The following is a 25,603-nucleotide window of genomic DNA, read 5'->3' as shown; positions in this document are numbered from 1 at the left end:
TATATATATATATATATATATATATATATATATATATATATATATATTGGTCAGTCCAGCCGGTTGGTATTCGCATGCTAATCTCTCCTGTCTAACCTGTCCGTTTATCTGTCTAATTAGAGCTGCGCCCATTCGTATTTTATTCGTATTAGGTCATTATAAAAAATCGATTTGCAGATTATGATTTAGATGAAACTGCCGATCGTGCGCGCAAGATAAAGAACAAGCCGATCGTGAATCAAGATCCGAAAGTAGCGGAGATCAATCGCTTGAACAACGTGGTTCAGGAACTGCGGCTGGCCCTTATTATGAGTCAAGAACTCGGCATAACGTGTCCCGAGGAGCATGAGGCACTCGAGGAGAAATATCGTGTATTGCAGCACAAACTCAGAGACAGGCTGGAAAAATTAAATTTGAATTTAGGAGAAATTGCAATTATGCACGAACGAGCGGAAATGGCAGAACAAGCTCGAGAAAAAAATAGATTCGCCATGACATTATTATTAGATGAATTCAAGCAAGTTTTACAAGATTTCGATACTTGTTCTGAAATCGATGACGAACGGCGTAATAAACTAAAAGCGATATACGAAAAGATGTTGGGTAAGAGCTTTTCGCAACGCGAACCGTTGCGTTAATTGTCGCAAATTATAAATTTTGGTGTGAGGTTGGTCTGTAACTCTTCTCTTATTTTACCCGCACAGATATCCAAAATGATGAAAGGAAAGCATCTGAAGAGCTTATAAATTATGAAATATCCAACTCCAAAAATTGCGTCTCACACGTGGCGGAGGATGTAGCGGAACGTGTACGTGTAGAGGAATCGAACAATGTCGAAGACAGTTTGGATTACTTTGACAAAAAGGAAGAGGAACACACCTTACGGCAAGCGGAGCGAAACAACGAGGTGCAAAATATTAATAAGGAACTGGCGCTTCAAGAAAGCCTCGTGTCGGAACTCATAAAAAACGCCACCCAAGAAACTGCCGAAAGTCGTAAGAACATCATTGAGATGGAGCAAGAACTCAAACGGCTACATGCGGAAAAAGAGGAACATTTACAAGCGGTACACGCGCACAACGTCAGCTCCAAGTAAGTCCAAAGTTGATGTACGTGATGAGACGCCCTAATCGGTCGTTTTGTGCAAAAACGCGTCGATTAAGCCTAAGTTCAACGAAATCGGTGAGGAGGCCACTTATTCTGCATATTTACTATTATACTTTATATTTTTCATCTTTTTTAAGAGAGAATATGACATCCAATAATCATTCCTCACATTGCGAAAATGATGTCAGATATCCTTATACTGACAGAGTAGCGGTAGGAGAGGATTATGTTGATTTCATATATCAATTTGTAAAGGATAGCAATACATCCACAAAGAACTGTAAGAATGCTGCTAGCATAAGTAATATTCGTAATAATATAATTGGAATACCTAGCAATTTTCCAAGCCATGAAGATTTTCTTTTGGTATGTGTATTTTCTGTTCTGTAAAAAGTATATAATCGCAAAATCTAATTTATGCTACAACATTTGGTGATATTCAATACTTTTTTTTACTCTTTAATACTAGGAGACGTATAATTTAGATATTTCAATATCTCCATGGCAGAAACAAATGCCATATACTTGGGTACCAGGGGATCAAAAAGATTATTATTTTCATAATATTGGTATGTAACATTTGATTTGATAAATAAGATATTGTTAAGGAAAATGTTTGTGTTCAGGAAAGGTTATAATTAAATTTTTTATTTTGAAGATCTCGAGTTTCATGAAGCTGTATATCCAATCAGAATCTCTATATATGAAGTATATAATTTTGGGCACGTAACTAAAGTTTGGGCTCAAGATTCTTTAGATGAGTGTCGGTGGTTTCCATTATGGGTTGGACCGCCTCAATTCTATGAAATTTGTCATCCAATCAAACGTAGACGTTCAGAATCACGGATATTTTCTCCGCCGTTACGATCTTGTAACTTTAAAACCAAGATGCTCAGATTACAATTTACATCCAACTCTTGCACACAGCTAGATGCCGTGATGCTGATCGGTACATCAAAATTGATTCTTCCTAAAAATCCTGAAGATAAGAGCTTAACTAATCTTTTACACCGCATTCGGGCACAACGACATTCTTGTTCAGAGAGATTTTGTTCTTCTCGTTGTTGTGAAGAATTCTCAAGAATTCAAGACAATTTTCAAGACACAGAAAGTTGGCCCTCTTGGCATTCCTCTGTATTGTTTGACCCTCATAATACAACACGTGATTATGAAAATGCATACTTGGATATACTTGATCTTCAAAAAGAATTTTCTAAATATTGCATTATTTATAAAAGGTATTGTATATTTGTCGACATTAAGTAATCTTATTTTATTTTCTTAACCCAGGGTGTCCACCTCGGATGTTAAACGGCAGACGGAACAGCATGTTACGCTCAGCGTGTCGGCTACACAGATGGTGGAGCTTGTGCGTCGCTGTACCTTGCACAGCCGTGCCCTCCACATGCTGTAGCATGCTATTCTGTCTGCCGTCTAGCATTACTGGCTCTACCTCGTTAATTTTGTCCACGAATAAGTAATTTTGCATTTTACGTGTTTTTAATGTTTTTTTTTTTATTGATTCTACTTATAAATAATAAATAAGAAGTACCTTTTCCAAACAAATAACATTGTTTCCGTATACCGAAATTACCAATTTTCAAGTGCTTCAATAATTCAACTTTTTTGAGCGGGTTCTCTTCGTGTATTTTCCTTTCAAGTACCATTATTGAACTATAAAACCCTTGAACAACTTTTTTTTTAGCCACACATTCAAAAAATATCCTATTATTTATCAAAACTCGCATTTTACAGTTTTCTCCTGACGTTTCGACACTTAAAAAAGAAATTGCAACAGTTCCGGTCTATGTAGAAATCACTTTTTGAAATGTTAAAGATGATACAATGAATTTTTATAGTTTTTTCGTAAAATAGAAACGCTTTTAAAAACACGCTGTCCGTGCAGTGTTAACAATGAAATAATTTGTGTTCCAATGTTATTTGCAGCGACATAGCAACGAGTCACAAGAGCAAGCTCGCACACAAGCAAGTATCTCGGAAGGAAGATATGCCATCTTTTAAACAGGGATATCACCCTTTATTAAGAAATCATTGGAATTATGTAAAATTTATAGAAGATATCAAACTCTCTTCGGGAGAATCCAAGGAGCAAGAGGACAGTTTTTTTGCGCTTCCTGTAAAATATTCGAAGTTTATTTTTTGTAATAATTTATTATAATATAATCTTATGTATTAAAATTTTATATTTTGTTTTTGCAGGATGAAACAATACGAATAATATTAAAATACTTGGATATGAGGTCGTTTTGCCGTATGAGCCAAGTAAATAAACGCCTAAATAATTTAACACAGGATCCTATTCTCTTCAGAAGTTTGAACTTAAGAAATTTAAAAAAAGAATACTCTAAGGATTCATACTTTTGTTATGATAAAATTCTGTTTTATTTTGCATCTAAATGTAAAGATTTACAACAGTTGGATCTTACGGCGAGCTGCATTTCTGAACTGGATTTTGTAAACTTTCTTCAGAGTTGCGGCCATTGTTTAACGCACTTACGATTAAGTCACTGCAATTTTGTTGACAAATTATCTCTATTAAAAATTTCACAGATATGCAAAAATTTGAAAGGTACATAAATAAATATGATTGTTAAGATTACAGATAAACTGTATATGACCAATATATACATTTTTTTTTAGTATTGGATCTTAGTTATTGTCCTCTGGGGAGAATGGACCAAGAAGTTTCGAGTCTCGAAAATCTAGAATTTCTAGAGAATTTAGACGTTAGAGATTCAGATATAAGACCTGAACCTCTTTGCAAAATACTGCAAAAAACTCGCCGGATGCGTGAGTTAAATTTAAACTTTTTTCTTCGTCAAGGTGATTGGTTAGGCTGGGACAAGACACCGTTCGAAGCACTACATTTGGACGCAATTACAATACAGTTAAAAAATTCGTGTCCAGATTTGGAAATAATAGATTTATCGAGCCACATGATTACATCGCGAGGTATTCATGCTCTCGCTGAATGCAAGAATTTACGAAAACTGACAATGATGGAGATGTACGTGTGTGCTACATTTTCTTTTAAAACACATATTATTTTTTATCAAAATGTGTATTTAAATTTCTTGCAAACATCATAAAACGATTATGTTGTTTTTCTTATTGCGATTGAAAAACCGCATAATAATATGACTTTTGTTCCAGGAACTACAGCAACAGAGATGGCACAATCCACACAATCGATAAGCATAGCTGGCGTAGATTGTTTTCCTTCTGTCAGTGCTTAGAAGAAGTCAATTTGATAGATCTACACAGAGATCAATCTTCCATCAATGAGTGTGTCTACGAAGGACTGACACTGTGTAAAAACTTAAGACAATTATACTTGTGGGATATATCTAGTTTCGCAATTCTTGAGCAGTGTCCTAAACTGCATACAATCTATGTTATGCGGAAATGGCCCGACGACGACACACGTGATAGGCAGGCGTTCATTGCTCAGGCGAAGGAAAAATATCCACACGTGTCTATCCTTGAATATCAAAAGGGAGTGCATGAAGATGATGTGGAATGGTGGGGATGGTAATAAATAAGTGGCTTCCTTACCGATTTGGCTGAAATTTAACAATATATTATGTAGTTTGATGTGTTAAATTCGAATATAATTTTATTGAAAGCAAAATTATTCCTATTCTTTTTTTTCATGATAAATCCCATATGTAATGAAATTGAAAATTAATTTCAATTACATTTGTTATATAATTACATATATATTCTGAAGATATCCATCCTTGAATTTCGCTTAAATATCTCATAAGCGAACGTAAGCATCCTCCAGTACATCCTTTATTTACATATAGATGAACTAAACCCTTGGTATCTGAAAATTCCGTGTTACTCTTGTCGACCCTTAATTTGTTAATTTTTCAATAAAGTATGCAATAAATCATTAAAATAATGACGGAGCAATAAGGAGCAATGAAGGAGCAATCGTTCTATGCCGGATTTAGTTGCATAGAGTTATTATAAATATGTTTTTCAATGAAAATTAGAAATTCTTTGTTTTTATTAAATATCTCAAAAAATAATTTTTAAAGAGGAACAATTGTTGATTCTGAGGGAGCAATTAGGGAGCAATCGTTTGAGCTATAGTTTATTAAAAAATATGAACTTCCAGCGCCAACTTATTTCCGGTACAGTTAACGATAACTAAATCTGTCTAAAAGTTACTTTGAGTTATATACATATTTGGCAAGATTTACAACATTAGAAAGAAGTTCTCTAAAGTATTCCCTAAAGTATTTGTAATATAAAGAAAAATAATACATATGAAACATATACATATATAACGAATATGTAAATTTATGTACACATAATTGTAAATACGATCCAAACAATCCAAAATATGGCAAAGATCAAAACAATTTTAAACGTTTGGTGCGTCCAATAAAATCTAAAAAATTAAAAAGATTTTTTTTATTAACAAAAACTGAACTTAAACCAACAAAATTAATGAAAAATTAAAAAGTATCTGTTACCTCTTATACTTGATGCGGCTCATTTCTAAAGTACTATCATTTTCATTTAATAAATAAAGACGTATGCCCATATAAAGATCAATTAAATATTTTGTCCAGTCAAATTCAATCATGCTAAATTTAAATAATTGCTGATCTTCCTCACTCAAACGATTCCACATCGCTTGAACATTGTCAGTCGAAAATTTCCATTCATTATTGCAAAACGGTTGGGTCGCGTCGGAAAATATGTCTAACTTCTTATATAACTTCCACATTCTGAAATACATATAAAACTATTATAATTTTCCATATTATAGATGAAATCTTATTTGGTCTCGAGAAATGCCAACTATGATATATATCAAGCAATAGGAACAACACTTTAATTTACGTGATACCTTGGGCTGCGATTTACGCAGATGTTTATAGCATCTATAAATAAGGCCGGAAGGAAATGACCCAGCCAAACGCAAATTCTATAAGGTATTTTTCGTTTAAAGTAAATCATTAAGGGGAAATATACGGCATTGCGTAAAGGGTACATCTTGTTTGCTTCAAGAAGTGTATAACGGTATTTATTCCATGTAGGTCTATCGTCTGGTGACACGAAATTGTAAATAAATGTATCCTTGCCTCTCCTACAAAATAAATTTAAACACAATTACGTTGTACATTATACATCTTTACATATTAGAGTCATTTATAATCATATCCTAATGTTCATATGTGAATGTGATTACGGTAATACCTAATTGTAAGTAATTAACGTATTTAAATACCATATATTTGTCCGAGTTCCATGCTTTTCAAAAATATGCCCCTTTCCACACAAATTACAGTATTTTGAAATAGTTTTATTTAATTATAATTAATATTTATAATTATGTAAAAAGTAGTTGGTGGGCCTGTCAGATACATATAGATAAATAAAAGAATATTTGCGATATTCTAGATAGGTAAAGAATAATAACAACTGAATTCTAATTCTTTTACTTTTCTGATCTGTTAACTTTCATATTCAATTGTTATATCTTCATGATGTTAGTTTGTTACAAGCATTAAGAAATAATATAAATGTACGTATAATAAATCATTAGTGCTGGTCTACAACCTTGCTTTAGAGGGTATTTCAGCTCTAAGCCGTAAGAAATTGACCAATCACCGTCGAGTATTTTCCTCATGTTCTACTGTGATTGGTCAATTTCTTACGGCTTAGAGCTTAAATATCCTTTAAAACAAGGTTCTATACCAGCACTTAAAAATCATGTTTAAAAAATGATCTAAATAACTTAAAAGGTTGAACCATTATTATGATGGCTATTCTCTGATGACAATGTTCAAAATAGTAAAAATAAAATTCTATGTAAATTAGCTACGGAGATGTGGGTCAAATACCTGATCATACCTGAATTGATTATTACCAACGTCCCACGCACTAGCGATTAAACCATTAACGGTGAAGTCGGCAGGCACTATATTTGCCTTGATATCGGGATTATAACGATGAAATCTTGTGATACCAAGTAGCGAAGTTACTGTGATCCCCAATGGGCCATACATATTGTCTATCCATCCAACAAGTGGTTCATTGGCGCTAGATAAAACTGAAAGAGATCTTAATTATGTAGATTCGCAAAAATCAAACTTATTGTTAGCTAAACGCGATACACACACAGCCGCGATTGTTTATTATTATTTTATAATTATAGAGTTTTATAGCACACAATTATGCAAAGCAGTTGAAAATAATTATATATAAATGTTATTTAATAAATTTTTTAGCAAGAAAACTGCTGGTTTTTATAATTATTCTGTTACCTATTGCAGGTCGAAATATTCCTACTGGCAAATCTCCCATTTCGTCTCTGAGAAGTCCTTCCGCAATTGCTTTCGTGAATGTATATGTATTCGGCCATTGTGACATGATTCTAGCCAAACAGTAGAATATCTTTCTTTATTAATATATTTAATTATTATGTTATATTAAGCATCAAAGAATTACCTAGATATTTTTTCCTCCATTATGTTTTCATTTAAGTTCCGTGTGAATATGATAAGGTCTTTGTAGTTGATTGGATACGAGTAGAATCGCTCTTTAATATGTTTTACATGGCAGTTTGCATATATTGTTGATGTGTGAATAAGTGACTGCAAATTAAATGTTAAGCGTAATTTATGTTTTTTTTTAAATTAGTAAAAAAATTGCAAAATATAAATAATTTTGGTAATTATTTACAAAAAGACTCCACTCGCCAATGACCTTAATTTTGACATATGTTGTCAAGGTTATCCTCTTGAGTGACCTTCAAAAGGTTTTAGCCGGTGGTCGTTTTTTATTAAAAAGTTATTAACAAAAAAAGTTTGAAAAATATATAGCAGCTATTTTGAGTATTAGAAGACCATGTATGTGGAAATAAGGTAACTATAAACGAAGGAAAGTCATGTAAAACAGAGAATAGTTCATACATTGAAAAATATATAATTAATTGTTTTCGCTTTGTAAAAATTTTGTTTATTGTGTGTATTAATTTTACAGCGGATACATTCTAGCAAGGTCATTGGCGAGTGGGGTCTTTTTGTAAATAATTACCATAATTTTTTGCTAATTATTATTACTGGAACACATATTAGATAAAGGAATCACCTTTAAATTTGGCATGCGCTTTGCAAGTTTTAAGATGGTGGCGGTGGCATTAACATTTATCATCGTAGAAGTTTTAATATTTTCATTAAATCTCACATTTGCTGCTATGTGAAAAATTATGGATACCTATAATAAATATACATGCTTTAAGTAGAATAAGGTACAGAATTTATTTTTAATTGCATCGATAATTATAATTAGATAAATGTAAAATGTAATGCTTTTATAAATATGCAATACATTATTTATTGTATTAGAATGTAGTAGTATAGACAATTTAATGATATTGATAATCTGAATTAATTACCTGATTTATCAGCATGTTCTCGTCATTTTCTGACAATCCGAAGTCTTCTGTCTCGAGATCGCCTATGACCGGTACGATTTTTTTGCGGAAATTGGGTACCTCTTCTTTTACTCGGTCAAAAACCTATGGATTACAGATTTTATTAACGATCATTTACAAATATACATCATGTTTCGATATTGTTTTCGAGATACTCACAGGTTTCTCAAACATCTCGTCCAGTCGGCTTTTGGGACATTTGTCTTTTTTCAAACGTATCAGCAGATATATTCTTGAAATATCGGGGCAACTTCGTAACAGTTTTTCAGTTAAAAGTTTTCCAACAAAACCAGTCCCTCCTATAAAACAAAATAACAAAGTGATATACATTATGTACGTGTATATATCACTGAAAAAAAAAAATGATGTTGTATCAACAGCATCAGTGCGTAATTGAAATAAAATCGGTTGATGCAACTTCAATATTAATGAACGAAATGCATCAGATAGTTGATTCATAATCCATCAGATATTAATATCATTGTAGCTGGAATATTTCGTTATATCAATCATATATATATATCTACTCATCCCAAACACATAATTCTTTATTTTCTGTAAAATTTGGAGCCCAGTTTGCTTCGCACAAGAGCCTATCTTGCACGGAGGGGCGCAGCTTCCGGAAAAACATTCCATGTTTACATGGCTCTAGTGGACTCGAACCTGGTTCCTCAGATTACGAGTCTGGCGCTCTACCACTAGACCACACTGCCGCCCTAATATAATTCTTTATTATAATTACATATGAATTAAATAACTTTCTTGATGTATAATTGAATACCATGTAATCTATGTAACTACATCTGCTGTCACTTCAACTGCGTGAAATACTTAAAGAAAATCAACAGTACGGTTAATGCTATTATGGTTACTATATATGCACCATCTTGTTGATTCAAATATAAATTTATTTAATCTGTATATACTTTGTGTATATTGCTACAAATCAGTTATTTGTCAGATATTGCGCTTAAATATTATTGATTTATTTTAAATCATTGAATTCTTTAATAGTACCGCAAGAAATATGCATCGGTGCATTTATTGATTCTAAACTTATGAATACTGCTAAACACATGCTCGTAAGAAATCGAAAAATGTGCATTATACCTCTCAAAAAAATATTAAAAATCTTTTTAGAGTTGCTTGATGTAAAATATGACAAAATAATGTCAAACATTAGAAAAAGTGAACAGAACGAAATAATAACAAGTATATTACAGAATGAAATATGGCATTCTAAACTGCATAACAACGATGTATTACCTTTGATTTTTTATTGTGATGAATTGGAGATAAATAATCCATTAGGTACTCATCGAGGTTTACATAAGCTTGGAGTAGTATATTGCACTATCGGTGGTATCAAGGAACAATACGCGAGTATGCTTGAAACTATTTTTACTTCATTACCCACGAGTTATGCAACAGATAGGTCCTCTCAAATATACGTCGTCCATACGATTCGAAGCAAAACACAAAGAACTTAAACAGACTGCAAATGCTATTACATCAATGCTGCATATTCATTAGCTATGAAACATCAACTACAATTAAATTGTAGATTTATCTCAAATAAGGGGTTTGAAAATCGCTTAGAGTAGGGTGTCATCTTACATGAAAATTTAATGGATATCGACCTTTTCAATAATTTTAAATATATACTACCGTTTGTTTCTTTTGATAGTTATAAATCTTTATCTTGGATAAAGGTTAATGGAACATTTTATAAACCAAACAGATAAAACTAATAGCAAATTTGGCAATATTTAATATATTTTAAAAAATGATTTGCATGAAACTTTCTTTATATATAAGGAACTAAAAACAGTGCAATTTAATTCTCATTTTTACGCATATGAGATAGAAGACACACAGTCTTGGAAATTTATGGCTCATTCAAAACTTGAGATGTATAAAACTTGTAATAAGCATTTTATTGAGAGTAAAAGCTATATTCCAGCGCTTTAAACTCTTCCCTTCACTATTCAGCTTTCTCTTCTGTAATTTTAACTCTTGCATTGCTAAAATAATTTACATGAAACCTTCTTTATATACACTACCGTTCATAAGTTCGCGAACGCTTGCGATTTTCTCGTCTCTCACGAAAAGTTATATAAAAGTTAAGTTAAAAAAATTTTGAACGCGAATCACACAATCACACATTATAAGAAACATTTTTCTTTTTTGTTTTTTTTTATAAATTTTTCAGTTTTGAAGTTAAAAAACATTATATAAAAAATGAGTTCTTACACAAGAAGTTCGATATTATTGGAAGAAATTATTGTATCATTTTTTATATAATGTTTTTTAACTTCAAAACTAAAGAATTTGCAAAAGAAACATAAAGGAAAAAAATGTTTGTTATAATGTGCTTAATTCGCGTAAATTTTTTCCACATTTTTTAAATTTAACTTTCCGTGAGAGACGAGAAAATCGCAAGCGTTCCCGAACTTATGAACGATGGTGATAAGAAACTAAAAACAGTACAATTTCACTTTTACGCATATGAGATAAACTGTTCATAGTTTAAATTATGCGATGTGATTATATAAGTACGTATATATAAGTGTTTTTTGCGATTAATCTAAGAAATTTCTTTTTTTTTGTGATTTATAAAGCTTGTAATAATAATTTTATTGAGGGTAAAAACAATATTTCTGTGCTTTAAACTGTTCATAGTGTTTAAGTATGTTATGTGATAATATGATAATATGTAAGTGTTTTTGTGATAATTCTAATAAAGTTCTTTGTAACAAAAAAACATTTAATTTTTTTAACTTTCTCACCTTTCACAATTATGTAACGATATTGTATTTTGCGTTATTTGTAACACAATTCCTAGTTTGTAACGTTGTCCATGTTGCCACATTAAAATAATGTAATGTTAAAACTTCTATCATATTCTATTACTTTAATTACATGTATAATTTGCATAATTATTAATGTCTACTAATGTGATTATCAAATAAACGATAGTATGTTTGAAACATACAATCGTTGCTGTTGTTTTAAATAGATGTACAATTTGTAAAAGCTATTTATGTATTTTTCTTTAAAAAAAGAGGAAAATATAAATAATTTTCGATTCAATGTAAACAATTATTAAAAACTTCTTTTCTTCGTCAGTGAAATTTAATAAGCGGTATCATTTGACCAAACTGACGCTTTACATTAATTCAATCCTCGACGTTTCGACACTCGTTTTGTGTCCTTATCCAGAGTACTAAATCTATGAAGTCATGTTACATAATAATATATCGCAACGATATATTATTCGTTCCGGTTACCTCTTAACCTTGTGTACTACATCGCATTGTTAATTCAGGATGGATCGCGGCTCCTTCATTTTAATAATTAGACAACATCGAAATCTGACCAAGTGATAAACTGCGAGAAATTCACGTGCGACTAATATGAGATAGGTATATAATTTTCGTTCCTACGTCCTTTGTTCCTTGTTGCGATATATTATTATGTAACATGACTTCGTAGGTTTAGTACTCTGGATAACGACACAAAACGAGTGTCGAAACGTCGAGGATTGAATTAATATAAAGCGTCAGTTTGGTCAAGTAATACCGCTTATTAAACAATTATTCTTTACCTATTTAATGTAAGGATTAATTGCTTACATTAAATCGAAAATTATTTATAATTTTCTCTTTTTTAAAGAAAAAAACAACAAAAACAGCTTTTACGAATTCTACATTTATTTAAAACAACAGCAACGATTGTATGTTTCAAACATACTGTCATGTTATTTGGTAATCACATTAGTAGACATTAATAATTCTGCGAATTACATATAATATTAAATGATCTAAAAAATAAATTCACTTGCTTTCAAAACCAGTTTTCTTATTCTTAGAGCAAGCATTAATGGTTCATTTAATAGTTAATATAATTGAGCGAAACGTATAGGTTATATATTAAATAACATATTTAATCAATTAAAATATATTTAAGTTTAATATAATTATACCTAATGTAGCTTCATCTGTATGAAAAATGTAATCAAATAATTTTGTGTTTACCTTTAAAACAAACTGATATATATTACAAATAAAAATACTTTTAAAACAATCACTTTTTTATTCTCAGGGCAAGCGACAATGATTAAATCAATCGTACGTATAAAACAACTAAATGTATAATTTGTATATTGGATTATATGATCAATCAAATAAAATATAACTTGTACAAGATTTAAGTAGAAGTACGGTTGCATTTATTCCATTTTAAGTTGATACAATACAACATTTGTTGTATATTACTTTAAAATTAATTAATATAAATTTCAAATGAGTTGATTCCAGTAAAATTTATAATGAAAGAATAATGTACGTCATTCTAACAATCATATATATTATTATCCTAGATTACAATGTAATTCAATTCGTAATTTAGTAACGTTCTTACAATTTAATGTACATTTAATGCAATCCCAGGTAGCAAACACAAGTCATTTTGACGTCAAATACTAGTCATGTTTGTACAAATGACGTCAAATGACCAAAAAGCGACTATGTCTTTAAAAATGACATTATATATCCTATATCATTAATTGAAATTTATACATTGTTCTTTTAATATACATTTTTAAAATAAAAATCAATAGCAAATACAATTAAATGAACTATTTATTTTTCTAGCAGCCCGTGACGTCGACGTTTAATTGAAGCAATCACATTTTTTTTTAATTTAGCGGCATTTTTTTTTCAGTGACATATACAGGGTGTCACGTTGCTATACGTGTAACGAAATATTAGGAGAAGCGTTTTATAAATAACAATGGCTGTGCACGATCGTCGCTCCATGTATAGCCATTTATTATTTACTTAGCGTTCCTTCCGATGTCTCGCCACGCGTTTAGCTACCTGAACGTTGGACTGCAGCTTCTCATCCAATAGCATGGACGCATCCTGATTCGCGTATTTTATTAATTAATTTTTCATTGATTATTAAGAAGCATACAAAACGTAAAGGACTTTTCGCAAATCAGTTTTATCCGCTCTACCTGCTCACGAACATTGGTCCGCATATTACATGGCACCCTGTATATGTACGAGATAGCACAAAATGTTGTTTGAAAATTTAAGGAATATTCAAAATAAATATAATTTAAATTTTGTCGATATCTTAATTATAGGATATTTTTCGGTTGTTCTGATGAAGAACAAACAATAAACAAATATTAGCTTCAAAGACATTTTAAGAATATTAAACATTAAATAGCATCAATTATTTTATTAAAAATATTACACTGTTCAATAAAAAATATGAGAAAATAAAAATAAAAATAAAAAAAGAGCCCTCATACAAAATTGTCTAAAAAATGTTCCTTTTTCCAAAAAAAATTTTTTACGAAAAAGCTTCCTCTATGAGAAAGCAAAAGCACAGGAACAAAAACGCTGAATACGATTCCGCTTGCTAAATTATTCTATCATGTCGTAATTTTGCGAAATTTACAGTTAAAGAAATTTGCAAGCAAAAATAGATTAATACCTGTAATGAATATCGCCTCTCCGGCGTAAAAGGTTTGTATTGGTGTTCTGCTTGCCATGTTGACGACTGCTTGCCACTCCGAAGACTGAAGACTGTGAGAGAAAACTTGTTGTTTTAGGCTGCGTTCGGAGAGCGCGTGCTATTAGCGCTATTGAATCATTCTGTCTTTATCGCTCATCAGGTGTAAAACAAGGATAGAATAAGTAATTAGCGTTAACAGCGCGCTCCCCGAATCTAGCCTTATAAATTATGCGATCATTCCCGTTTTCGTGGAGAAATAAAAAGTCAAGGCTTCTTGAGAAAAAAATTTTATTCCCAGCATTTCTACAACTTTATTATTAACATAACGTAAAGGAGAGTTGTTGAATGCGTATCGCCTAAATCGTACCTCATGAATATTTCACACTATTGCTTAATATAGGGTAAACTCGGGTAAGATGGCCATAGTTTTTTAAAATGCAATAAACATACATTTATTTTTGTTATATTTTAACAGTGTTTGGTATATTCCTTCTGAAGCTTAAAGTACGTAAAACTGTCGAAATTAAGAAGAAAACACTTAACATAAATTTTATATTATCAAAGTATTACAACGTATGCATTGGCCATCTTATCTGACTTTTAAGGAAAAGATGGCCATAGGAGAAAAGATAACCATAGTATTTTTAAATAAATAGTGAAAAATAGAAATACAAATTATAGGTCAAATTACAATTTACATAGCTTAATTATGTGTGTAACGTTGATTACGGCAGCTTAACTATAATTTATTTAATGTTATAGCAGCTTTTAGCGGACACATGAAAAACTTTGCAGGCAGTCGAAAGTAAAAATATGATATAATATTCACAATATTGTCATTTTGAATAGTGTACGCACATAAACTACTGTAAATATCGATTATCTTTGAGAATGACTACAAAAATGCACTGTTTAGCCATTATTGGAGAAATTACAGCCAAATTTTTGCGACGCTATTTTATACTGCCGCGTGGCGGTTAGGCACCACAGTATAAAGGTCCAGCGTCACAATGATACAGAGCGGGTGCTCTCAGGATACGAACGCGAAATGTGTTGGGCGTCAGGTGTGGAAAAGGCCACACCACCTTTTGCTCCAAATACCAAAGGCTCGAAACGTAAACACCGCGCGGTTTCACGATAACAAGTCGGCAGCAATACGAACTCGTTATACACTCAGCCCACCCAAAGTTTCCTGGCCATGGTAATATCCGATAATGGCGAGCGGTTCGCTTCCAGCCTCACAATATAAAGATAAATTCAATCAGTACAACTCAAATCAAATAACGACAGAACAGATAATCTATCGGGAGGATTGCATTAGGTAGGTCGCGCATATCTCCATAAACTTCCCTTATTCTGGGTACCAACGTTTGATTGTCGAGTGCCTACTTACACATTTTCTCACCATAACGGTCTCACAGTCTGGTAGGTTTTTCTTTACTTTGCATGCAGGGAAGTCACTATTGAGAATCAAACTCTGTGGCCAAAATCATATGCGCTATCTACCGACATCATATACCGAACTCATCAATATCCACAAAATTACAAAAATCAACACAAAAATTCGCAACCAGAATGATTCGCCAAACCAACGTCAACGTTTAAATTTTTGTGGGCCCCACGTTGGGCGCCAAATTTAATGGCCATCTTTTCCGTATGGCCATCATACCCGAGTTTACCCTAATTAAGCAATATTTAGTTACAAAAATATAAAATAAATAAAAAATGAATAATATATAGACAAAAATTTAACAGATTACACCTTGTTTTGTGTGCGTGCTAACAACATTTAAAAAATTCAGGTACAACTGATGTTATCAATTTATATAGCTGATAATAATGTGATCATACAATTTTATTATAAATTTTTATATTTTTATAAAAATAGGTTTATCGTAAAATATTTTACGTTCTTTGCATATACATATTTGCAATTATTATAGTAATTAAAAATCGATATTTTTATAAAATCTATCAAGTTTTCTAAATTAGTCCGACCGGACTAACTTCACGCGCGTATGTCTTTTTTTCGTATTATTAATTACAGTTTTGACTAACAACCAACGGAATTGGACTACCAAACGTCAGCACGCGACCACCAAACGAATATCAGTTATAATGATTATACGCAGTCTGGAAAGCCGAGTTTTACAAGAGGGGAGCTATTTTCACGCGCATATGTATTTTTTCGCATTATTAATTATATTTATGCCTACTAATCATCGGGAATGGACTACCAAGCACCACCAACAGACCACCAAACGTCATCTAAATAGGCGTACATTATGGTATCTCGAAGGCCCCCGGCTTCGGCCGGCGGGTTTTTACTACCAACGTCAAACAAATCTTCTTACAATTAGAGGGACAGGCGGCTTCTAGCCGCACGAGATTTGAGCAATAACAGGTCTAAACCGTTCGTAAATATTATTGTTATTAGCAGAAAACATTTTAAATTTAATACGTGAAAAATTTAAGTGATAAAATTAATTGTTGCTGCCTGCAATTTATAGTACTTCCATAGATACTGAGATTTTCGACGACGTCTGGCACGGTGTTAGACCCGAGATTTTTGTCTGTCATTTCATATACAGATTATTAAACACGTATACAATAAGCAAAAAAAATTTCAACTTTACAGAAATGACGTGAATGTTATCAAGTCTTAAGCAGTTATACCCTGATCTGGCAATACTTTAGACCCCACCTACAGGTCTGGCAACATTTGCAAGTATTTTACAATATTATATAATACAAGCAAAAAAATTTTTAGCCTTACAGATATGACGTTTTTTACCCTCGATATTTTACACCTAAGGCCGTACGCTTACCCTAAACGCACCAGCGGCCAGCAGCCAGACTTGTCTTTTCTTAATTTGCAACATTGCCACAATCGTTTGAGGTTGAAAATTTCCTTAAACAAATGACGTTGGTATTTTCGTAGCCAGCTCTCGGTCTAGTCTGTGATGCCCTAGAGTCTAGACGTTCTGGGCCGTACGCGCGCTGCACTGAAGGTCTCAGCGCGAGTGGAACAAATATTATTATATAGGCTTGCACTTTATATTTGAAAAAAACTTTTCAACTGTTTAAATGCATTTATTTCCCAATAATTGTACATTATAATATAGAATGTAAATTTATATAATAGATTTGAGATAATATTGCGTATTCAATATCCATTGTTAACTTTATTTGTTAATCAAATTAGTATAAAATGCCATTTATAGTCCGAGCTTGGATCTTACAATTAGTAGTCTAATATTAGCATCAAAATGACTGTAAAGAATGTATAGCGAAAAGAGACAGGATTTTATTACTCCACGGGTGTGTCGTAAGTCTATTTTGGTCGGCGCACAATTGACTATAAAACCGTATCTCGAGATTCGGAGAGAAAATAGAATTTAAAATATTTAAAGATTTCGACGCGCAAAAAATTTCACTTTTGACCTTTGAAAACATATTTGCCTTAATAAAAATCACAACAATCACAACAAGTGTCTAAAAAACAATCTAAACAATTTATGAGGTTGAACCATTATTATGCCATTATTTGGTGACAATGTTCAAAATAGAAGAAATAAAATTTAGATTAAATTAGCTATACGGAGCATGTTGGTCAAGTACCTGATCATTTATACCTGAATCGATTAAAGACGTCCCACGCACTAGCGATTAAAAAATTACCGCAAAGTCGACGGGCACTATATTTCTGTTCCGGAATCGAAAGTATAACGATAAAATCTTGTGATTCCAAGTAGCGAAGCATCATAATGGCTTCTGCACACAGGACGCAGAAACGCTTGCGCGGCAAGAAGCGACGCGGTAGCCAATAAACTTTTGATTCTTACGGAAAAACAACACGTTGATCGGCTACCGCGTCGCTTCTTGCCGCGCGGCAAGCGTTTCCGCGTCCTGTGTGCAGCGAAGCCATAAGGCCTAGTGGCCCAAACATATATTCTCTATCCATCCGACAAGTGGTTCATTGGTGCTAGAAAAACTGAAAGATATCTTAAATATTCATTGTTATGTAGATTCGCATGAATCAAACTTATTGTTTGCTAAACGCGACATACGCACACACACACACACACACATCCGCGATTGTTTATTATTATTTTACAATTGTAGACTTTCACAACACATAATTATGCAACGCAGTTGAAAATTATTAAATATAAATGTTATTTAATAAATTTAATATGTTATTAAAAAATTCTAATGGTAAAAAGAGCGGCAAGGTTTTACAATATTACATTTAAAAAATCTATGTTTAATATGAATAAAATCTCTTTGATAAGTCATCCGTAAAAATATATTAAATAAAGTATTATATTTTTCTTTTCGTATTAACAAGTGACTTTTTTTATTTAACATTTTTTTAAGTAACAAATTTGATTCACTTTAAATGGTCAGATTTTTGTTTAAAAAATCGGGATTTTAAAAATTATCTTCTAGTCTGAACGAGACTAAACGAGCAGCACTAAACATAGCTCGATAAAGTTCTATTGATACAGTCCTGCTCACATATGAATACGAACACATGGATAATAGAGCCACCTCATCAAAGACCTGAAGAAGTGATAAACACGTGCAGTAAAAGGAGGGGGAGTACGAACTGGTTGTAGATTTATCAAGTCGTGAATGAAGCACGAGAGTTCGTGGAGAACGTTACTCCGCAACATTTTCAATCGAAAGACCGGTTAAAATTCGCTCCAGACAGTGCTACTTATTTACTATTTCTTTTAGACGATCACTCCTAAAAAAATATTTAAGATGCTGCCGAGACGACGCGTCATTGATCTTCTGCAAGTGATTTCATCCCAGTCGTAAACTAGATATATGCGTAAGGCATATTTAAAAATTTTTATATAAAAAGAAATAATATAGTGACGTCGTCAAATAAATCACAAAGTGTTTTAATGCACATTTAATTATATCACAAATCAATAAATATGATAGAAATAAATTTATTTAAGAAAATAGATTATGTCTTTACTTATCTAAGAATAATATCTTACCAGCCATAAATATAATATTTAGAGAATGCTATTTTATATTGTTAAAGTAGTAAAAGTAATTTCTATCGGCTTTATAAAAATATATAAGAAACGTAAGAAATATGAAAGGAGGGGAGGATAACAATATCAGTGACGATATCAGTGACGATATCAGTGACGATATCTGTCAGCTAGACGAGTCTACGTGTGTCAATCCATTATAATAAAGCAGGTAGCGCATTAATTCGATAACGATTCTCAATGGACTTATTTTGGGATAGAATGATGTTAAAAATTTAATGGCAAACGCGGAATATAAACTTTAAATTATTCTGAATTTTTAGATGCAAATGTCCAGCGCATGGAAATCCAAGAGCTACTATAGTGTATGGGATTACGGGAAAGCTCGGAGCAAATGTTACAAGCGACAAGGAATATGTAAATCTCCTCAAACTATTCTAGTATTCTATAATCTTCAGCAGCATCCTATATCATATGTTAAATTACCCGACGTATCTGTATCAAAAATAAAAATAGTCTATTATGCAGTTGCACATCGACGGCGGTGCAAAAAGAGTTATCATCACCGCACCGTCGATCGATGCACCGATGCTCGTTTTCGGAGTCAATCACACTTGTTACAATCCCAAGTGAGACGGTGTCATTTTTGCGACGTCCTGCACCACGAACTGCGCAGCTCCAATTGTCAAAATCATGCACGACAACTTCGAGGTCCTCGAGGCGATGATCACCAGCATACACGCGGTGACAGCATCTCAAAATACCGTGGACGGTCCGGTAGAAAAGGTTCCTTAATAATGACTTGTTCTAAGAAATAAGTTCTCCTGCTTTACGCTTTTTCTCTCTTTATTTATTTAATCCGATGAGCATGAGTGAAAAATAAAAGATTGATAAAAAAAAATGCACGTCTTTTCCGGTCATTCAATTATAAATCTGTGGCGCAATAGAATATATTTTTGTCCTATTTATATATATATATATATAATTATTTATTCTTGCACAGCGGGTTAAAGAACCTAAATAATCGTTATAAAAGTTTCATGTGTGTGCTTTGCGCGATTATATTTTGTTGCAGTTTCGACCTACGGCATTGTGGAGGGACGGTAGAAGCGCACTCCAGAATATCATTCCGACCGCGATCGGCGCGGCCAAGTCATTAACCAAAATTATTCCCGAGTTGAAAGGCAAGATTTCAGCCATCGCGTTCAGGGTACCGATCCCCAACGTTTCATTGCGACATGATATTCAGGTAATTGGCGGTTGCTGATCTCACCAGACAACTGACCTATAAAATCCGGCATGCGTAACATATATTCTCGTTGCACTGATGTAAAAAAACGCACTCGGTTTCACCAGAGAGATAAGCGAAGCTTGTTGGAAGAGTGGGTCAATGCAGTAAATGGATTACATGATCTTTCAACGAATATAAGAAAGTTCAAAGCTAAAAATAGTATCGTATTGTGCTGTTATCATTTTTATTCAAATTCCAACAATAATATTCTTTCATCTTTACCAATCTACTACAAATCACCAATAGTTTAATTATTTCTTATAAATGTACAAATTGCATATTATTATACACATCATGGCAATCCCCGTTTAAGATTCGGTCAATTATTTCCCGAGAAATTGGAAAAATGTCGGAACCGGTTTTCAAAAAGATCGGCAACGAAAAATTATACATTTTAGACAAAGTATACTTCATATACAATGCGTTGAAATTCGATCCATTAACGAATAAATAGTTCGCGGACAGACAGACAGACAGAGACACTCGGGTTTTATATTATAATATAATAATATAAAAATATTAGTATTTCTTTAGATTTGATCTATAAAGCTAATGCTTTAGTCTCCGCAATTATCCCTATCTCTTTTTAAAGCATCTGCTATCATATCCTGACTGAGAGTCCACAATCGCGCAGCTAATGCAGGATCCAGCGCAGCATTCGTTGGTTGACAACGACAACAGTTGTTGAAGTAGCTACCTGTTACACCCTCCAACTCGGGTGCAGTAGCGCAGAATACTGTCGTGCTCGCTCCTTGTTGCTGCAATGCGTTTTATTTAATTCATTATCCTATCTGTTCTTCAAGATTATAACATAAACATAAATCAGAAGCGCGTAATACAACGCGCGTAATACAAAGAATGAAGCATTGAAAAATGCAACTCTGAATAAGCTTATATTAGACCTGAAAACTTTCGTTGACTTCTTATAAATATATCATTCGAGTATGAAATGTTAGAGTACGAAAGAAAAAGATGGACAAATCTATCTTTTTGTGTTATTTTAAAGTTCATTCTTCGAAGTTTAAACCTATAGCACTTTGCATAAATTATGAGATTTACGCACGAATATAGAAAACGGGCTAAGAACCAGGCGCGGTAAACAATGCGCATAAGTTTTATTTTTATTTCTATTTTACATATCTTCCAAACCTACTGCGCGCCGACTAAATTTGTTAGACTTGAAACACAGCTCCGGTTGGAGTAGTAAAATCCCCCGCTCCCCCCTACACCTAATTAAATCGATTCAATTCAAGGTTGGAAGATATGTAAAAGTTAGCCCGTTTTCTATATTCGTGCGGATTTCCATTGGAACCTATATTTCGAATTTATGAGATTTATATCATACACATACCAATGATTTCGTGAACGGCCGTACTAAAGCGAACAACAATCGGTATATCCACCAATGACGCGATAGGGATGTAGACACCATGTTACCGGGATGGCAAGCAAATACGCTTACGGAGGGCCATTGCCGCGCCAGTTCTTGCGCAAATAGAATATTACAGAGCTTCGATACGTTGTATGCGTTCATCGCCCAATATTTATATGCCGGTGGAGACAAAGTTAACTGATGAAGGTCTTCTACAGTTCGTATCAATGAAAATCTGTATAACAAATGTATCTGGTTACAAAAATGCTCGATTTAATTAATATTACATTGGAGAATATATCGAGATACAACCTGTGCGATTCGCTGGAAACCACTACGATCCTAGGATTGTTGGTGTCCTGTATAGTCTGTTTCAACAGAAGCGTCAAATAAAACTGCGCCAGGTGATTGACTTGAAACGTCGTCTCGTAACCGTCCTCTGTAAGTTGATAAGGTATTCCAAACACGCCGGCATTTAATATAAGAATGTGCAGAGACCTGAAAGATTAGGAAAAATTTCACGTAGTAACAAAGTAATATCAAAATAATTTATAATTATGCGTTATAAACGTACTTGAATTTTAGCTTGAACTCCTCGACAGCTTCACGTACGCTGCTCAGTGACGACAAGTCCATTTTTAAAGCTACACAACTTGCAGTATCCTTCTCTTGTTGAATACGCCTTATAGCTTCATTAGCCTTTTCCACATCTCTACAAGCTAATATTACATCGCAGCCGTGTAAAGCTAATGATCTGGCTGTTTCATATCCTGTATGCAGAAAGTGTTAATTAGTTAAAGAATAAGAATAATTGCTATATAACTATTCTCACTTACCGATGCCTGCATTAGCTCCTGTAACGAGGGCAACTTTGTTGCGCAGATCTCGGCCATGTAACACCGCCAGGGCAGTGCTACTTGCATCAAATCTTTGTCGCAATACTTGAGACATCTCTCTGTACTCGGTAGCGAATGCTAATCGTGGATCGGTGTAGGTTGTTGTACGATTTGCGTGATCAATGTATAGAACTTTACCGTCATCTGATATACATCTCTCCCATCCAGTTGGCAAATCTATTTGATTTTTAAAGATCTTGTGTTTTATTTCTATCGACTTATCTATTAAAACACTTTTAAAACACTCTCTAAATAAGTTAAGAAATATGATTTGATGACATTATACTCATATTGTTCTACTTTTTTGTTTTAACGCTATCAATCTCATCTGATCTGATATAAAATGATGAATAATAGAGAAATCAAACATATACCTCCGTTGACGATCTTTTTACGACCAGTTCTAGGATGCGTCCATTGCGTGCCTTTGGTATAGTGACTGCAACACGGTATCTCGTTAATTACGTTCTTATCCCAGCTGCACGATGCGCAAAACAACCTTTGATTTCCATCGAGAGATCAAAGGCCACTTCGCATGGAAGTGCACTCGTCATATAATTACTTTACATAATAGACGTTTCCATCCAATGTCGTCCTCTCCTCCCAACCAGGCGGCAGCTCGTCCTCGCTGTCGGAATCATTCAAAACAGCCACCATCCTTGGCTTGTTAAATACCTCCCGTCACCCGTCACCTGTCACTTTCAATTGCACTCTCTACAATACTCTACACCGTCTACACCTCATTCATTCTCATTCTTTCCATCAATCGATACCGCCCGACTGCAGGTGGATGTCGCGCGAGATAGTTTTTTAGGTTAGAAAGTTTATGGATGCTTCAATATCAGCGAGCACAGTTATTAATTACGAATTTATTTATATCGAAGAATTGGTTAACGACGAGTTACTGACACCGACATGGCTGGGAAGCAAGGAAAAGATCTGGCATTGTCTATGTTGAGAGTGCTACCTAGACTGTCGCTAGGAAACATAAAAAATAATCCTGGCTCGACGAAACAGCCTGTAAGATGTAGTTTTATACAGGATAATTGTAACGCAAAAACGCAGAAGACACAATTTTTCAGCTTACGAAAGTTTAAATACACGAATTTATGCAATTAGAATGTTAATCCGGCGTGACACTGCGACGTCAGACTGGATTCATTTTCTATGATCTATTAATTATAATATTTAATAGTGTAACTATAATATTTATAATACAGTATTTATATGCCATTATATATCATATAGGCTGCGGTCCACTTGACGCTACAAATGTTTCGGAGCGTTCTTCTTTTCCTTCTTTCTTCATTGAAAGAAAAGAGAAGAGGAATGCTTCGAAGCATTTGTAGTGTCAAGTGGACCGCAGCCATAGTTATATATTTATATTTTGCGTGCAACGAAATAAGAATTATTGAGTTACATTACAAGATACACTTACACGTACACTTTTAATATAACGTTAAGATGTTACTTTATTTTAATCTCCCTGATTATTCTCATATACAGAAACGCGGTAGAGGTCAACACGGTGGTAATAAGCATGGTTGTGGAAACAAGGGCGCCACCCAAAGACAAAATTATTTGCGTCTGGGTTACGAGACTGGCAATACCCCCTTTTATCTGAGATTTGGCAAGGAACCTTACTACAAAGGACATCAGTAAGTTTGATGGATTTGTAATAAACCATATATGTTGGATTCTCTTCTAAGAAAAGAAATCCTGTGCGTTTTCAGCTTGAGACGAGAATATCCACCGCTCTCTTTACAAATGCTGCAAATGTATATCGACACAAATCGGCTGGATATCAGTAGACCAATCGATCTCGTATCATTGATAAACACTGGTTTGTACAATATAAATGTGCACTATAAACATGCCGGAGTTCATTTAACAGATCAGGTAATGTCTCGTGATTTACAATATAGATTTCAATATATTGTGTATTCTGAGAATGTAATAAGGGAACTCTCTGTTTCAAGGGGGCACATTGCTTTAATGCCAAAATAAACATAGAGGTGCAGTGGGCCAGCGAGCCTGTGATCGCCGCGATTGAGAGAAATGGTGGTGTAATTACAACCGCCTACTATGACACGCACTGCCTTCATGCCATGGCCGATACAGAATTGTTCTTCAACAGAGGTAGTTTTAAGGATATACCTTTCACTTCTGGAAAATAATCTAAGTGCCTTTTTGTTTTTTATACGTGACCCCTTTTCTATAATGTATAGGTGAACCAATACCGCGTAGGCTTCCGCCACCGACGGATTGCTTAGAATATTATTCCAGCGCCGCTTCGAGAGGGTACCTGGCCGATCCCGAGAAGATCTCTCACGAACGACTGGTGCTGGCGCAAAAGTACGGCTACGAATTACCGAAGATCGAGGACGATCCCGATTACGAGATGTTGTGCGAGCGCAAGGATCCGCGGCAAATGTTTTACGGTCTAGAACCGGGCTGGCTGGTCAGTCTCAAGGATAGAGTCATACTGAAACCGAAGGCCGAGTATCTGAAGGAGTTCTACGCTAGTTGAGACGAGGCACGAAGATACATACAATTGCAATGTGAATAAATTAGATTTAATAAATGATACTTTATGCGAACGACAATCGTTTTGTTATTAAAATTATGATATTGTGATATTATCAAACACCGTACATAATTAACCAGTAGGTAGAATAAAGTAACGCATGTAGTGCACATCATAATTTTTTTTTAAATTGCGGGATTAGATCTCGCGGCGTGTCTGCAATTTCAAACGCGCGCTTCGACAATCGCCGAGGTCGATTTACTCGGCGCCGCGCCGGTCGAATCGGAATCGAAATGCGATACGCTCGACCTCGCGACGAGTCGTGACTCGCGACTCCACCACACCCGCGCCGCCGCTCGCGCGCTTGCAACTTGCAATCGATATCC

General features: G+C 33.8%; 6 protein-coding genes across 8 annotated transcripts in view; 4 read left to right on the top strand and 2 right to left on the bottom strand.

The window, feature by feature from the left end:
* Window positions 1-97: 97 nt before the first annotated feature.
* LOC112463042 (F-box/LRR-repeat protein 2-like) lies at window positions 98-4,751 on the top strand. 2 transcript variants are annotated; one of them, XM_025029201.1, is made up of 9 exons: window positions 98-603; window positions 705-1,092; window positions 1,245-1,473; window positions 1,577-1,676; window positions 1,766-2,345; window positions 3,055-3,244; window positions 3,328-3,697; window positions 3,769-4,135; window positions 4,282-4,751. In XM_025029201.1, the coding sequence occupies exons 1-9, from the start codon at window positions 309-311 to the stop codon at window positions 4,661-4,663; spliced, it is 2,901 nt and encodes a 966-aa protein (XP_024884969.1). In that variant the 5' UTR covers window positions 98-308; the 3' UTR covers window positions 4,664-4,751. The 2 variants fall into 2 exon arrangements, with proteins under 2 accessions (XP_024884969.1, XP_024884970.1); XM_025029202.1 differs by lacking the exons at window positions 1,245-1,473; window positions 1,577-1,676; window positions 1,766-2,345.
* Window positions 4,752-5,611: 860 nt separating this feature from the next.
* LOC112463055 (fatty acyl-CoA reductase wat-like) lies at window positions 5,612-14,153 on the bottom strand. Its single transcript, XM_025029226.1, has 9 exons — window positions 14,096-14,153; window positions 8,747-8,886; window positions 8,549-8,671; window positions 8,242-8,367; window positions 7,600-7,745; window positions 7,416-7,525; window positions 7,003-7,201; window positions 5,996-6,235; window positions 5,612-5,873 (listed from the first exon to the last, which is right to left on the bottom strand). The coding sequence occupies exons 1-9, from the start codon at window positions 14,151-14,153 to the stop codon at window positions 5,612-5,614; spliced, it is 1,404 nt and encodes a 467-aa protein (XP_024884994.1).
* Window positions 14,154-19,554: 5,401 nt separating this feature from the next.
* On the top strand, window positions 19,555-20,742 carry LOC112463031 (glyceraldehyde-3-phosphate dehydrogenase-like). The gene is given in 2 exon segments (XM_025029187.1): window positions 19,555-19,917; window positions 20,207-20,742. Coding segments are annotated over 2 exon segments (456 nt in total). The 5' UTR covers window positions 19,555-19,653; the 3' UTR covers window positions 20,399-20,742.
* A 24-nt stretch (window positions 20,743-20,766) lies between these two features.
* On the bottom strand, window positions 20,767-23,438 carry LOC112463029 (WW domain-containing oxidoreductase). 2 transcript variants are annotated; one of them, XM_025029183.1, is made up of 7 exons: window positions 23,253-23,438; window positions 23,065-23,129; window positions 22,631-22,867; window positions 22,369-22,564; window positions 22,107-22,292; window positions 21,774-22,029; window positions 20,767-21,180 (listed from the first exon to the last, which is right to left on the bottom strand). In XM_025029183.1, exons 1-7 carry the CDS (start codon window positions 23,345-23,347, stop codon window positions 20,980-20,982), a joined length of 1,236 nt encoding a protein of 411 aa, XP_024884951.1. In that variant the 5' UTR covers window positions 23,348-23,438; the 3' UTR covers window positions 20,767-20,979. The 2 variants fall into 2 exon arrangements, with proteins under 2 accessions (XP_024884951.1, XP_024884952.1); XM_025029184.1 differs by having other exon boundaries at window positions 23,258-23,345.
* Window positions 23,439-23,461: 23 nt separating this feature from the next.
* Window positions 23,462-25,296, top strand: LOC112463030 (39S ribosomal protein L15, mitochondrial). Its single transcript, XM_025029186.1, has 5 exons — window positions 23,462-23,710; window positions 24,197-24,348; window positions 24,424-24,589; window positions 24,670-24,829; window positions 24,919-25,296. Exons 1-5 carry the CDS (start codon window positions 23,606-23,608, stop codon window positions 25,218-25,220), a joined length of 885 nt encoding a protein of 294 aa, XP_024884954.1. The 5' UTR covers window positions 23,462-23,605; the 3' UTR covers window positions 25,221-25,296.
* The window catches only part of LOC112463037 (cytoplasmic dynein 1 light intermediate chain 2), a 3,952-nt gene continuing 3,622 nt past the window's right edge, over window positions 25,274-25,603 (top strand). The window contains exon 1 of the mRNA XM_025029195.1: window positions 25,274-25,298. Coding sequence (XP_024884963.1) covers window positions 25,274-25,298 — 25 coding nt within the window. The remainder of the gene's footprint in view (window positions 25,299-25,603) is intronic.

Source organism: Temnothorax curvispinosus, unplaced genomic scaffold, assembly GCF_003070985.1.
Source record: "Temnothorax curvispinosus isolate PA1 unplaced genomic scaffold, ASM307098v1 QBEX01012990.1, whole genome shotgun sequence".
In the NCBI taxonomy this organism is placed as follows: Eukaryota; Metazoa; Arthropoda; class Insecta; order Hymenoptera; family Formicidae; genus Temnothorax; species Temnothorax curvispinosus.
This window is presented reverse-complemented; position numbering and strand designations above follow the sequence as displayed.

Coding starts and splice junctions, on each gene's coding strand:
- LOC112463042 (XM_025029201.1), top strand. CDS start 309: ATGAGTCAAGAACTCGGCATAACGTGTCCCGAGGAGCATGAGGCACTC. Junction 3,245..3,327: donor ACAGTTTTTTTGCGCTTCCT/GTAAAATATTCG, acceptor TTGTTTTTGCAG/GATGAAACAATACGAATAAT. Junction 3,698..3,768: donor GATATGCAAAAATTTGAAAG/GTACATAAATAA, acceptor ATTTTTTTTTAG/TATTGGATCTTAGTTATTGT.
- LOC112463029 (XM_025029183.1), bottom strand. CDS start 23,347: ATGGTGGCTGTTTTGAATGATTCCGACAGCGAGGACGAGCTGCCGCCT. Junction 22,565..22,630: donor AGGAGCTAATGCAGGCATCG/GTAAGTGAGAAT, acceptor TTCTGCATACAG/GATATGAAACAGCCAGATCA. Junction 22,030..22,106: donor GTTTCCAGCGAATCGCACAG/GTTGTATCTCGA, acceptor TTTGTTATACAG/ATTTTCATTGATACGAACTG.
- LOC112463030 (XM_025029186.1), top strand. CDS start 23,606: ATGGCTGGGAAGCAAGGAAAAGATCTGGCATTGTCTATGTTGAGAGTG. Junction 23,711..24,196: donor CTGGCTCGACGAAACAGCCT/GTAAGATGTAGT, acceptor TCTCATATACAG/AAACGCGGTAGAGGTCAACA. Junction 24,349..24,423: donor CCTTACTACAAAGGACATCA/GTAAGTTTGATG, acceptor GTGCGTTTTCAG/CTTGAGACGAGAATATCCAC.
- LOC112463055 (XM_025029226.1), bottom strand. CDS start 14,153: ATGGCAAGCAGAACACCAATACAAACCTTTTACGCCGGAGAGGCGATA. Junction 8,368..8,548: donor AGAACATGCTGATAAATCAG/GTAATTAATTCA, acceptor TATTTATTATAG/GTATCCATAATTTTTCACAT. Junction 6,236..7,002: donor GTTGGTAATAATCAATTCAG/GTATGATCAGGT, acceptor TTTATTTTGTAG/GAGAGGCAAGGATACATTTA.